Here is a 12,473-nt window from a genome sequence, read left to right as displayed (position 1 = left end):
TTACCCAGCAGGCCTCACAGAGTACAGGAGAGGAATTTATCAGGTTTTCAACGGATCATGTCATTTAATGCCCCTAATCCTTCACTCGCCTTGCCTATTCACGTGCCCTATAAATAAACCGGATCAAGTTAGTAAACTTGCAAAACCTGCTTGTTGCATATTCATCATCATAACCTTCCATGCAATCAACAAAGTTAGATGATCATATTCATCATTGACCTTTCTTGCCCAGTTTGCTTATACTTCCTTCAATATTTCACAGCTCCCTGAGCCTCTAAGGATTGAATAGCAAACTGTTGAGGATTTATGTCAGATGTGTTGTGTGTATAGGATGCATTGTCTTTAAAGTTCCTAAAGAAATGTATGAACTACTTTAAAACAGTTGCATTTCCTCATTGAGGCATAAAGGGGGTCCGGGTCAAACACTTATGATTAATTTGCAAAGGGAAGAGGAATGCGCTTAACATACAGCATTGTCAAATACTGTACAGTCAGCTATAAGCATTTCCTCTTAACCACATAACGCAGCAGTATTATAAACTTACACTTCAGACATGGGGGGTTTCATTTAGAAAAAGACTAATCAAGTCAAGTCAAATAAACATGAAAATAACAGTGTTGCAAAATGCATCAGTAATGAAATTACTAGCAGCTCACAATATGATAGTATCATTATTCAGCTCAAGTCAGTTCAATATTGTTTCAATTCAGCTCAATGAAAATGTTGCAAAGTTCAGTTCTGGATCGGATTCAATTCAGCTAAAGCAGCTCCACAGAAGACAATGTGTCATTGTTCAGCTCAATTTAGTTCAATGTTGATTAATAACAGTTCAATAAGTCAATCTTGCCAAGTTCATCAATTATGAAACTCAATTTAGCAATAAAGCAGCTCTACAGAAGACAAGTGTTTCAAGTGTGCTCATTTTAGTTTAGTGTCGATTCAATTCAGCTAACAGTGTCAATGTTGCAAAGTTCAATTATGAAACAACTTCTTCTCATCTGATAATGTAGTCGAATCGATATTATTACTGAATATTGAGTGTTTTAAACTCCGAGTGAGCAAACCAAAGCCGACGACAATGAACCAAAACTCCATCAGGAGTGTTCAGAGTACGGAGAAAAACCTTGGGAGAAACCCCAGCATGTTTACCTTATAATTTTCTCAGTTTAAAAAGTACATATCATACATGATTTACTTCTTCTTTTTTCAAAGAACCATCCTTCCACCCTTCATTAAACTTGTATGTAAACACCTTCCTGTCACCATTATGTTCAGTTTTCTTTTTTGTTCATGGACTGTTAGTTTGTAATTCTTTAGTTCCTGGTTTCCTTTGTCTTACAACCCAGCCCGATTCTTACTTTGTTTGGATTATTGTAATTAAACTTAATGTTGGAACTTACTCATCATCTCCGTGCCTTCTTCTGCAACACACCGTGACACTGATTCACATGTGAAATGAGCAACAGTGCTTTGGTCTGCTGTCAGCTAGCTATAGTTTATAACTTCCCTATCCTTCAATAACAAACTTTCTGCAAGGCCTAAATTACATTGCGTCAGATATATAAAAAAAACAATCCCATGCAGTTAAAATGTGCCACACAAACTGTTGAGATCGGACTGAAACGATCGACCACGCTGTTAAAGTAAACCTCGGCCACCATTGGCATACTCCGGAGGGATAAGCTTTCATTTCGGAGTTAAATTACACAATTCTCATAGAGGACCTCTATTGTTTTTCCTATATCACCAAAGATACCTGTTTTAATAAGTGTTTACAAAATGAAAGCAGACTCCAGTGTATAAATTGACCATTATTGTTCGGGAGCACAATAGCTCTCTGTGTTTTTTGTTGTGGAGTGCCAGTGTGATTTAAAGCTGCTGACAGCACCAGACGCTTACATTGCAATCAGCTCTCGCTGGCTCTCTCCCTCTGAAATTTGTATGGATGGGCACAGCCTGTCTGCTTGATCTGGACATCAGGGCACACGCCCATTTTGGGACTGTAAGACCCCGCTTCCTCATACTTAATGTGTTACACTGAGATCACTCACTTGGGTCACTCCATTTGACATTCAAGCGCACGGGTTTGGCAAGGGCAGCTGGATGTGTCAGCCCTTTCTAATGGGACACTCATAAATCGCCAATTTGATGTAATAAACAACAAGATGATATGCAAGACATTTGGTACCTTGTCATAATGTGTCATCCCTACATTTTATGATAGTCCATACTAGAAAAATCACCAGCAAAGCTGTCAACATACTGCATATAATATCAGCTTTTACACAAAGCTGATATTATAATAAGGCTTTTTTGCCACATTATATACACATTATGTTATAATAAATGGCACTTTAGGAATGAAGAAATCAACTATAACATCAAATGTCAACTAAATATCAAACCTAATATTAAATATAATCTTTGAATATGCTTTCAGCATAATATTTCTCTTAGTCATACCATTACCCTTTTCAGACAAACAGATTTTTTTTTTTATGGTAACAAATTTCAACAGTTATCTGAAACCCACTATTTCACCCGGTAGCCGTGATGGCAAATCATCAGCGTTAATACATATCTGGTGTTACTTGATGAAAATGATTCTTCTTCCACACAACAAAGATGCTATTCTCACTGTCACAGCTGAAAGCTAAATATAGCTGGATCAGCGCACATGAGATACATTCCTTGTTGTTATTTTATAACCTAGATGTCGTTGTCTGAAACAAAACACATATTTTGAAATTAAATTATACATTTTTAAAGTAAAACACATGAATAGTAGACACATAATGTATTCTGTGTAGGTCTGCTGGACCTAGAACTTTACTTCTCATCCCTAAACAGAGGTGAGCAACAAACAGCGTGTGTAAAATAACTGTGTCAGTGCAGATGTGTTTGGTTGTTCTTTTCTGTCTGTGGAAATATCTGGCTACTCTTTCAGACTAGCTGTTTTGCAAAAACAGAACAAATCATTGATGTCACACACAGGGTCTGTTTACATCTTGTTGATGTCCTGCCCTGTACAGGGCAAAAACACACAACAGCACCTAACCTAAAGCTACTGGTGTTTACTACATCTTTCTCAGGTTCAAACTGTTTATTTTCTTTTTAATGAGTTTTGAATCAATAAAATCCCAAAATATATTTTGTTAGCTAAACCAATATGTCAGCCTTACAGGACCCATACATCCGTGCCCTGTCTTTCTCTCCCCTTCTTCAATGTCAAATAATAATAACCACAGCGGACAAAAGATGTTATTCTGAGTGTTTGCTGCCACAGTTACCGAAGGCTATAATAAGAAACATCCCTCACCAACACAGTTGGCTGTACTCGGCTTCATTCGAGGGTTTTCGGAGCTCTTCGCCGAATCGCCGGCCGTCTCTAGGACACCCCCCTCCCCCCGTCCTCCGCCCAACATTGCCCAGACTCTCTCGGCTTTATGTCTGGCCGCTGTGAACGTGAACTGCCATGCGCGGTCGCCATGTTATCGCGCTCTCCTCCCCCTTTCGGGGACTCGTCACAGGCTGATAGCACTAGCACAGGCTAACGTTACATTACAAGGAGGCAGCTGGTGAATAGGACCAGAGTGGGAGAGAGACATAGCGCTAACAAACACAGGACTAAAACAAAAGAAAGCACGGGATGGAATAAAGCAGGGCAGCGCTGAGTTGCTCGGTTTCTCTCTGTCAACTGACGCCGGCTGAAGGACTTTGTTTCGTGTGATTTCGTGCTCTGGTGACGGCTGATACAACAATTGAAAATGCGCCTGGCAGTTTGAACTGTGATGGGGAGAGACGCTGTCGTTGTAAGGTTGGATATCGATCACCTCGGGCCGTGTGTGTCGTCTCCTTCACGTTTAAACTTCAACGTTATTCTGTGCTGAATGGTTTTGCGAGGATATACGTTTTGAAAACAACAACAGCTGAAGCGGATCCGTGTCGGCTAGCTCGCTAGCGACTGTTAACTTAGCATTGGCATTAGCCTGCTCCTCATGGTGGACATTTAAATACACCTCCAAGTGGAATTACCGTGGCAGTTACTGGAAAAGTGTTGGTTTTATGCGGAAATTACTCGAGCGGCTTCAAGTTGCTTCCCAAAAAGAGCTTGTTCTCTTGAGCTGTATTTATAACTTTGTCAGAGACTATCCTTCAGAAATGAATCACCACGACCGATCAGGAGACTCCGGCAGCGCCCGAAAAATGGTTTACCCCATGAGTTTACCCAGACGAGACAGCAGTAACAGCACGGTAGGTGGTTCCTCCTCATTGACAACTTCGGGAAGCACCAGCCTTAATAGCAACAACTTAATGTTAGGGGATGAGTATTCACCACCGGTGCTGATTCAGTCTCAAACACCGGCCGCATCCTCGCTTGGGCCCCAGAACCCTCCTCAGAGCCTCAGTATCCCCTTGCAGACCACTATGTTTCCCCAAACTGCAGTGGCACAGATGAAGAAGAAGAGTGGCTTTCAGATCACCAGCGTTACCCCCGCTCAGACATCTGTCAGCACCAATAACAGCATTACAGAAGACACAGAGAGTTGTGACGACTTGGATGAGTCCCACACCGAGGACTTATCATCCTCAGAGATCATGGATGTGTCCCTTTCGCATAACAACAATGCAGGAGGACCGGAAAGGAGCTCCTCGGAGGAGACACTAAATAACTTCCATGAGGCGGAGACCCCGGGGGCCGTGTCGCCCAACCAGCCACCCATCCTCACCCAAGCACACCTGCATGGCACCATGGTTAACGGGACAGTTCACCATCATCACCATAATCCTGCTTCCTCTAAAAAAGCTCATCCTGCTGGTGGGACACAGATTGGGAATCATTTGGGAGGTGCAGTCACATCTTCAGTGACTTCAAGCTCTGGAGCTTTAGCTAGCACAGGCCAGAAAATGCCTTCAAATGTGGTAGGATTGATTGCGAATGCCTCTGTTGGCACAACCAGTGTCATCGGCCAGCCTTTGGCTACTGTCGCCTCAGGAACTGGAATGATCTCTGTGACTTCAGGTGCCACAATTAGTACTGGTAATCCTTTAACAAATAATGTTTGTATGTTAAATTCCACCAGTGTGCCTGCTGTGGGTGGCAAGAGTACCAATAGTAGCAGTGTAAACTACTCCCCTGCTTTGAATAGTATTAGTAACCAAACCGTAAACTTGACACACATTCCCAGTGGAATAATCGGCACGGGTGTCACCGCTGCTCCCACAGTTTCCGGTGGTGTTGCTCCGACAGGCACAGGGCAGGTGGGGCCAGCTGTCGTGGGCCAGCATGCAGTGCCTGCTCCCTCTGCCCCAGTGGTGAACGCTCATCCTCCCCAGGCCCAAGTGCCTCCTCCTGCCTCCACCAGCTCACGTTTCAGAGTGGTCAAATTGGACTCTACCTCTGAGCCTTTTAAGAAGGGTAGGTGGACGTGCACCGAGTTTTACGACAAGGAGGTCCCGGGTGCGGCGTCCTCTGAAAATGCCCCCAGCACCAGAACGGTCGAAAGCATTCGCCAGTTTGTGCCTGAGAGTGTTGTGTGTCCGGACAGAGAGTCTGTAAGTGGGAGTTCTGTCAGCAGCTCGGCCAGCCATTACACTGAAAGTCTGGGTAGCGGAGAGACTGGCGGCTCCTCGGCTGCGAAACAGACCTTCCAACAGCCCGCTGCTCAAAAGCATGACTACCCCTCTTCCAGCGTGTCCATGTCTCAGATGCAACCCCAAGACTTAGTCCATGCTCATCTTAAGACTAATGCGGTAGCTCCGATGCCGGCGAGCATTCAGCAGCCGCCGCCGGGAACTATCGGAGGACTGCAGAACACAATCGGGCATTCGTCTACAGCCGTGCCCAATCATATGCCCAAACTGACATATGCCCAGGCAGCACAATCCTCTCCTGTGGTGACCCAGCAGCAGATGGGCTACTCGCCCGCACCGGCCCAGGTAGCACCAGCACATGTTAACCCCTTAATCCAGGGAGGCAGCCTACCACCTGACTTCCCTCAATCCAAGCAGATCATGAACACTGTGCCACCTGGGTCAACACAAACACTGCCCCACCTGCCCGCCTCCATCCCGATCGTGGCTTCTCAACCCTCTGCTGCTCAACCTCTCCAGCAAGGCCTCCTGCAGCCACAACAGACACCCACCGCGCATATGGTCCAGATCGTGTCCCAGCTGGTGCAGTCGGGCACCGGTCTCGTACAGCAGACCCAGGGGCAGCAGCTCGCCCCTCAACCCTCCATGGAGCAGCAGTCACAAGCTCGTGGCACACAGTTTGTCCCGGCCGTGACCTCATCAGGCATTCCTCCTAAACTTCAGAGTGATCCGCAGTCCGGTCTGATCCAGAATGGCTCAAAAGAGACCGGGCCGCTGCCTGCATTTATGCCCAGAACGCTGGAGGATGCCCAGCTCCTTCTGTTACAGCACCAGTCTCTGCTCATGCAACCCAAGCCAGCCGGTGGTGAATGTGCCTCCCAGACGGGCACCTCCCGTGGTCCAGAGGGAAGCAGTGGAGTCAGTGCCTTAACTGCCTCCGCCAGCCTGCTGAAGAGCTTACCTGTGGATGGAGAGGATGATGGGTAAGTTTAATTTTTTCTTTTTTTTTTTCTTTTCTTCATTACATTGCATTTCACTCCGTTTCCAATTCATTTGCCTTTGTAATTACAGTTGGAATAGCTTTATTAAAAGTTACACATGCAGGCAGTGGGTGATGATCAGCGGTATGGCTTAATGCTGTGCTATAATCATAAAGGGTGGTGGTGTGCATTAAATATCACAGCAGACAGATTTGAAGCAGGGTTTAGGCTTCCATATAGCATAGCATAGCTAGAAGTGTTTTTTCATATAACAAAACTGTAGACTATTATTGTGGTATCACAGACAGAAAGGTAAAAGCTTTGTACTACAAAGTATGTCAGCCTGCCTTAAAAGACCCCATGAAATCACTTCAGATGGCTGTATTTTTGTACTGTTGAAATTCACTTTTGAAACGGGGGCCAATAGTCTTTTGTTTACATCCCAGCCATAGTTAGATGTAGGTGTTTTAGTGGGAGGTTCTTTCTCATTCTAGATAGAATTTGTTTGGCCAAAATTTTAGCTTGAGTCATTATTTTTGTCTATTTTGTAAGAGAACGATTGGATATTTTAAATGTGTATATCAGCTAAAAGTGACATTTAAGTGTTACACTAGTATATAGGTGACATCTAAGCTAACATTGTATGGAATTAAAGCTGTAAATATGCTTTTTAGGAGTCAAATACAGACGAAAAAATTAGCTTGCTTTTTATTTAAATTAAATTATTTTGCTTTTTTTCCCTTTACTTCAAACTGTAACATTTAAACCCAGAATAGATCACTGATGCGTGTCTGTTTAAAGGTAGGTTGTCTTTTTTGTATACAGATAGTGTACTCTTTTAGTAGATCTCAGCCTTTTTAAAATCCAGAAACTAGCTTCAGTCTAGTCCATTTTTTTTTTTTGCTTTTACTGCAAGGCCAGAAATGTAACCTACATAGAAAGCAAGTTCTGCTTGTCATACTTAATAAGCCATGCTGCAATGCATACACACTTTTAAACATACTGCTAAAACGGTGTGACATATGTTTGCATTCGTCTTAAGCCGTTCAGAAGAAACAGACATGCATGTTTATACAGTGCTATGTTTATGAGTTGTTCATAAATAAAGTTTCCTGTGCTTGACAGAGCTTGTCTGACAGATGTCCTAGTGCACTGTAATCTAACACTTCTTTTTGAAACAGACAGTTTTGTCACAGTGCACACACACAAGTGTGACACCACTTCTTTCTCTCAGGTGTTAGTCACAATCTTGCTTAAAGCTTTTATTGTCTGGCTTTTACTCTATAACAATGTCAGATCACAGACCAGATCTGTTCAGAACTATATTCAGACATAATGTAAATAAAATCGTGTGGTCACAAAACATCAGACCCTCGATGGGAATGAGATCTCATTTGTATAGCACTTAATGGCCTTATACATTTTTGGTCAACACTTCTTGTCAAGCCACAACTAGATAGTCTTCAGAATTGGTGGCATAGTTTAAGACTTTTAGCGAGATTCAGTATATTTTGGTATTTGCTTTAAATGGTGGGTTCCCAGGTAGATTCATAATGTTTCATGCAAAAAGTAAAATGTGCAACTTTTCAAACATAGTTTAAATATTCACTGAATTTATGAACTCTTAACATTTAAATCTGATGCTTTTAAATGTCCGACTAAACACTCTAATGCTTGTAAGTAGTATTATAAAACTAATGGCCATATTAAAATCATCATATGGTAACACTTTATTGTGACATTTTTAACTTTGCAACTGCATGTCAACTTATTCTACTAACCTCAACACCAAACCATAACTTAAGTCTATTATAAGTTTACTACAGTCCCTACTAACTCTGAGAGTTAGTTGACATGTAGTTGCAAAGTTACTTAGTAGAATGTCTAAAGTGAACCATCGAAATAAAATCATATTCACAATGTTACTTTGTGTATCACCAGCAAAATCATTGCAAATATGTCCTGAATATTCAATATAGTGTTCAGGCCTGCAATAGCCATGACCAAGTTTGCTGTTAAATGTAACTTGGCATGTTGACTGACAGCTTGACACTTTTAATATCCTTTGAGTTGAATCATGTGATTCATGTGATTGAATTTGAGTACTACACATCTGTTGGATTCAAGTCCTTCCTCCAAGACTTGCTGTGTTGTCTCATAGATGTGCTTTTTAACCAGGGTCATATTTTCGGTGTGATTGTGTTTGGTTGTAGGACTGCCTACAAGAGAGCCAACCATTCAAAACAAAATACAGGAAAAGCTTTTTCCTCTGAGTGAGCAAACAATTGAATTTCAACCCATTTCTTTGTTGTGAAAGACGATCAGCTGGTGCTGTTTTGGTGTAAAGCATGAGGCCACTTATACAGGATGAGATCATTCAGTTTTCTCCCTTTTTGCTCTTGCTCAATAACCGATTAAGTCCGCACAAATAATTTCAATCTTTTTATTATACTGATCTTAGGTCACAGTGTAGACTGGCAGCCTCGTTTAGAAAGATTATCTCATATTTGCTTTTTTTCAATGTAATCTGGTCTTGGCAGTGATAAAAGCCACACATGTGAGTCTCAATGAATCACTCATTGTGTAGAGATCAAGTAGATTATCTCTCCAATTAATGACCATGTGGAATGGGATAGGAGAGGAAATGCTTTCACTCGGCCAGATCGAGCCAGAGCAGATAACGTGGCAGAACTTAAAGGGCCAGTTCAGTTTGTGTATGCTTTCTCTCTTGGTCCCTTCGTGATATTCATTTTCACTGCTCTCCCTAACAGGGATAGTTCATCTAGAAGTGAAAATTGTCATTTATTGTCAATTGCCCAGATGTTGGGCACGGGCAGTCTGAACTGCACTTTTCCCCAGAACGTTGATGGTACAGTCAAGCTCCAAAAATGACTAAAAGGCACCATAAAAATGGGAATTGGGTGTTGTGAAGCCATACAATAATTAGAAAGAGAATGAAACTTAAGTCTCTGTATTTCAACGAAATACTCATGATACTCATTTGAGAACATATGATGTTTGCCCTCAATGACGCCACACCTTTAGATGAGTTGCACATTATGAATGAAACTATGCCTAGGGGAACATTATCAGTGAACCAAGTAGGGCCCTATGAAATCCTTTTATTTTATTTTATATATATATATATATATATATATATATATATATATATATATATATATATATAAATATATATATAAATATATACATTTGTTTATTTTTGATATCGATTCTTAAATCCCAAGAATATATATTTTGGTCTATTCTGTTTTCAGTTGATGAATGAAAAAAGCTTTGTAGTGCGCCTCCAATCCAAAATATCGTAATAAGTTTTGTTACTTGTTTAGATATGGATCAAAGTCTAAGGTTTTGAGTTCTTTGAATACCGTTTTGGCACTCTTTAAAGGTGCTCTAAGCGATCTTGGTTGGCGTAACCTTGTTGATGTTTGAATTATTATCAAACAAAATGGAGGCTAGCTAGACCCTCCCTCCTCCTCATCCACGCAATAACCCCCCAAACCCCACCCCACATCATTCTTGTCGGTTATTGGCTGGAACAGTTTGTTTCGTGCTGAGCGTCGCTCTGTTTATTGCTCAGTTTGTTTTTGCTGCTGTTTGTGGAGCTTGGGCTCTCTGCAGAGACCGCGTTTTTTTACAGTGTGTTCAGGGGACAGGCAGCTAGCGGATAGTAAGGAGATGTTTGTGGTATGTGAAAAAAAAATAATGTTTTGGCCTAAAAAACGCGTGAGATCGCTTAGAGCACCTTTTAATGTGGCGTGAAATATCACTCGTTGTAAAAAGTGAAGTGGCAGCGCGGAGCACACATGAACCAATCTCTTTACTACTAGTTACAGCACGAAATAAACATGAATTAACATCAGAAGCAAGGTATGTTGAACGATATAGACTGACTTACTGAAATATATCGTCTCGTAATCGCTCAGTGTTTCAACTGCCGAAAGACAACAATAGTACCGCTTGTAAACAATGCCACGTAATATTTACCCCAGAAAAGCCATTTAATGTCCATAAACTCGTTAGTCAGTTATGTTTCTATAGTCAGCTTTTCTAGCTATCTCATTTAAAAAGTAGTTTTTATTATTATATTTATAACATCCTTATGTCACTTAAAATTGAGTAAACGAATCATTTAATTGTAAGTTTTAATATTATAGCCTAGTAATGTGCCAATTGGTGTTTCCCTGTATAGTTTACAATGTGATGGATTTTTATGGTTTAATTACATTTTAATAATCAAATTATGTCTAATTAATTTAATTAAACTTTAAAAGAATGTATAACTTTGTATTTTACTGTTTTGCAATAATATGGTCCTATAAAATGTTTTATGTCTTAATCTTTTAAAATATAATAAAATTAACAAGTTTTACTGTTGAAATTAAAACATGGGGGAAAAGTGTGATATTTCTTAAATAATGTTTTAATACTAACTATTATAATGTATTTATTATAGTTATTAGTATACAATAGTAATATATTTCTGGCACAGTTTCTTCAAATTAGCCAAACTTTTATTTTTACGGGTTGTCGTGAAGAACTTTGAGTTCCTGTGTGTGTGATAAGACGATAGTTTTTATCCAACACATGTGGAGTGTCATAGGACCCTAATAAAGGCTTAAATTTCTGCCATGTTTATAATGTTCCTCTATTACTTTATTTATATTGAAGCTTGATATAAATCAAAGATTTGTTTTGTTTTTGAATGAAACAAAACTGCTCAGACATTCTGACTAGCATCACTTTTTTGTGTGAATAAATGATAACATTTTCATTCATTATCTGCGATTGACTGCAAACTTTCTCTTTAATGTGGTTTTGTTAGACATCAAGGGTCGCTCTGCAGCTGTAATGCAAGACAAGATCCTGTTCTTTGAAAAAAAAAAAAACACAATTTGGACCAGAGGAGGCTCTTGTATGCTTTTTTTTTTTTTTTTTTTTTTTTAAGGATGATGTCATTTGGATTAGAACCTGTCCTTCCAAACCTGAGAGCAGAGAGCACAGCAAAGTACTTTAGGGACTGAAAGCTAATAGGGGCAGAGACCTCATGAGCTCAGCTGAACTGGTTTCTCACATTCACAACAGACATTTGCGCTTGTCTCAACTCTTTTCAGGTTTGAAATCTGCTAGCTTTCATATTCTTTCCCAGGCGTGACAACATATCCTTGAATGCTTTGGTGCTTCCTACATCTCCTGATTGCCATTGTTTTCTCTCTTACATCTCTAATTGTTAGTTTTCTGAATACACAGTAGTTCTGAAAACTACAAAGTTGCATCAAAACTGTTGCGTTGAGTGTTTCTTTGGCCGTGTTCGGCTCTGTTCGGTTGTCCAGAGAGAATCTCATCTGGACGGCTGCTAAGCAACACATTCACATGTAAACAGTTCATTATTTTGAAGCCTCTACAAAAAGCGTAAAGGGAAGTGCCGAGGCGCAGCAACACGTTTTATTGCTTGTAAAGCATATTTGCCGAGTGGATATTTTCATCTGGCCCATTTAGCCAGCCCAATTTAAGTGCTCTCTGAACAGCAGAATGGAGACCAAGCAAAACAACCTCCTGGCTGTTGCATTGTCATGTTTTAGCAGACTCCTTTGATCTGCTGGGTAAAATAATTGTTTTCCTTCATTTTATTTTCATTGCTTTTAATAATGTTTGTTCAGCAGTGAGAGGAATTAGCAGTTTGCTTTCAGTGATCGCCGGGGATTGGTATTGTTTTTATTATTCTCTTCAGTAGATCTGTTTTTAAATGGATGAGGTATTTGCATAACCAAGCCTCAGCCTTTTGTGTCTGTGTGTTTCATTGTCCATGTTTATTTGTTTGTTCTATTATCATCTTTAAATGATTTTGAAATTGACTAAATTAGTGTAAAACAAAAGAT

General features: G+C 40.5%; 1 protein-coding gene across 1 annotated transcript in view; it reads left to right on the top strand.

Annotated features, from left to right (window-relative positions):
* The first annotated feature begins 3,330 nt into the window (after nt 1–3,330).
* tsc22d1 (TSC22 domain family, member 1) overlaps nt 3,331–12,473 on the top strand; it is a 43,471-nt gene continuing 34,328 nt past the window's right edge. Inside the window, exon 1 of the mRNA XM_079617762.1 lies at nt 3,331–6,579. Within this exon, the coding sequence (XP_079473888.1) occupies nt 4,067–6,579 (2,513 nt within the window). The 5' untranslated portion in view covers nt 3,331–4,066. The remainder of the gene's footprint in view (nt 6,580–12,473) is intronic.

The sequence above is a fragment of the Phoxinus phoxinus genome, assembly GCF_949152265.1.
Source record: "Phoxinus phoxinus genome assembly, chromosome: 7".
NCBI lineage: Eukaryota > Metazoa > Chordata > Actinopteri > Cypriniformes > Leuciscidae > Phoxinus > Phoxinus phoxinus.
Note: the sequence above shows the minus strand (reverse complement) of the source record. Positions and strands in the feature narration are given on the sequence as shown.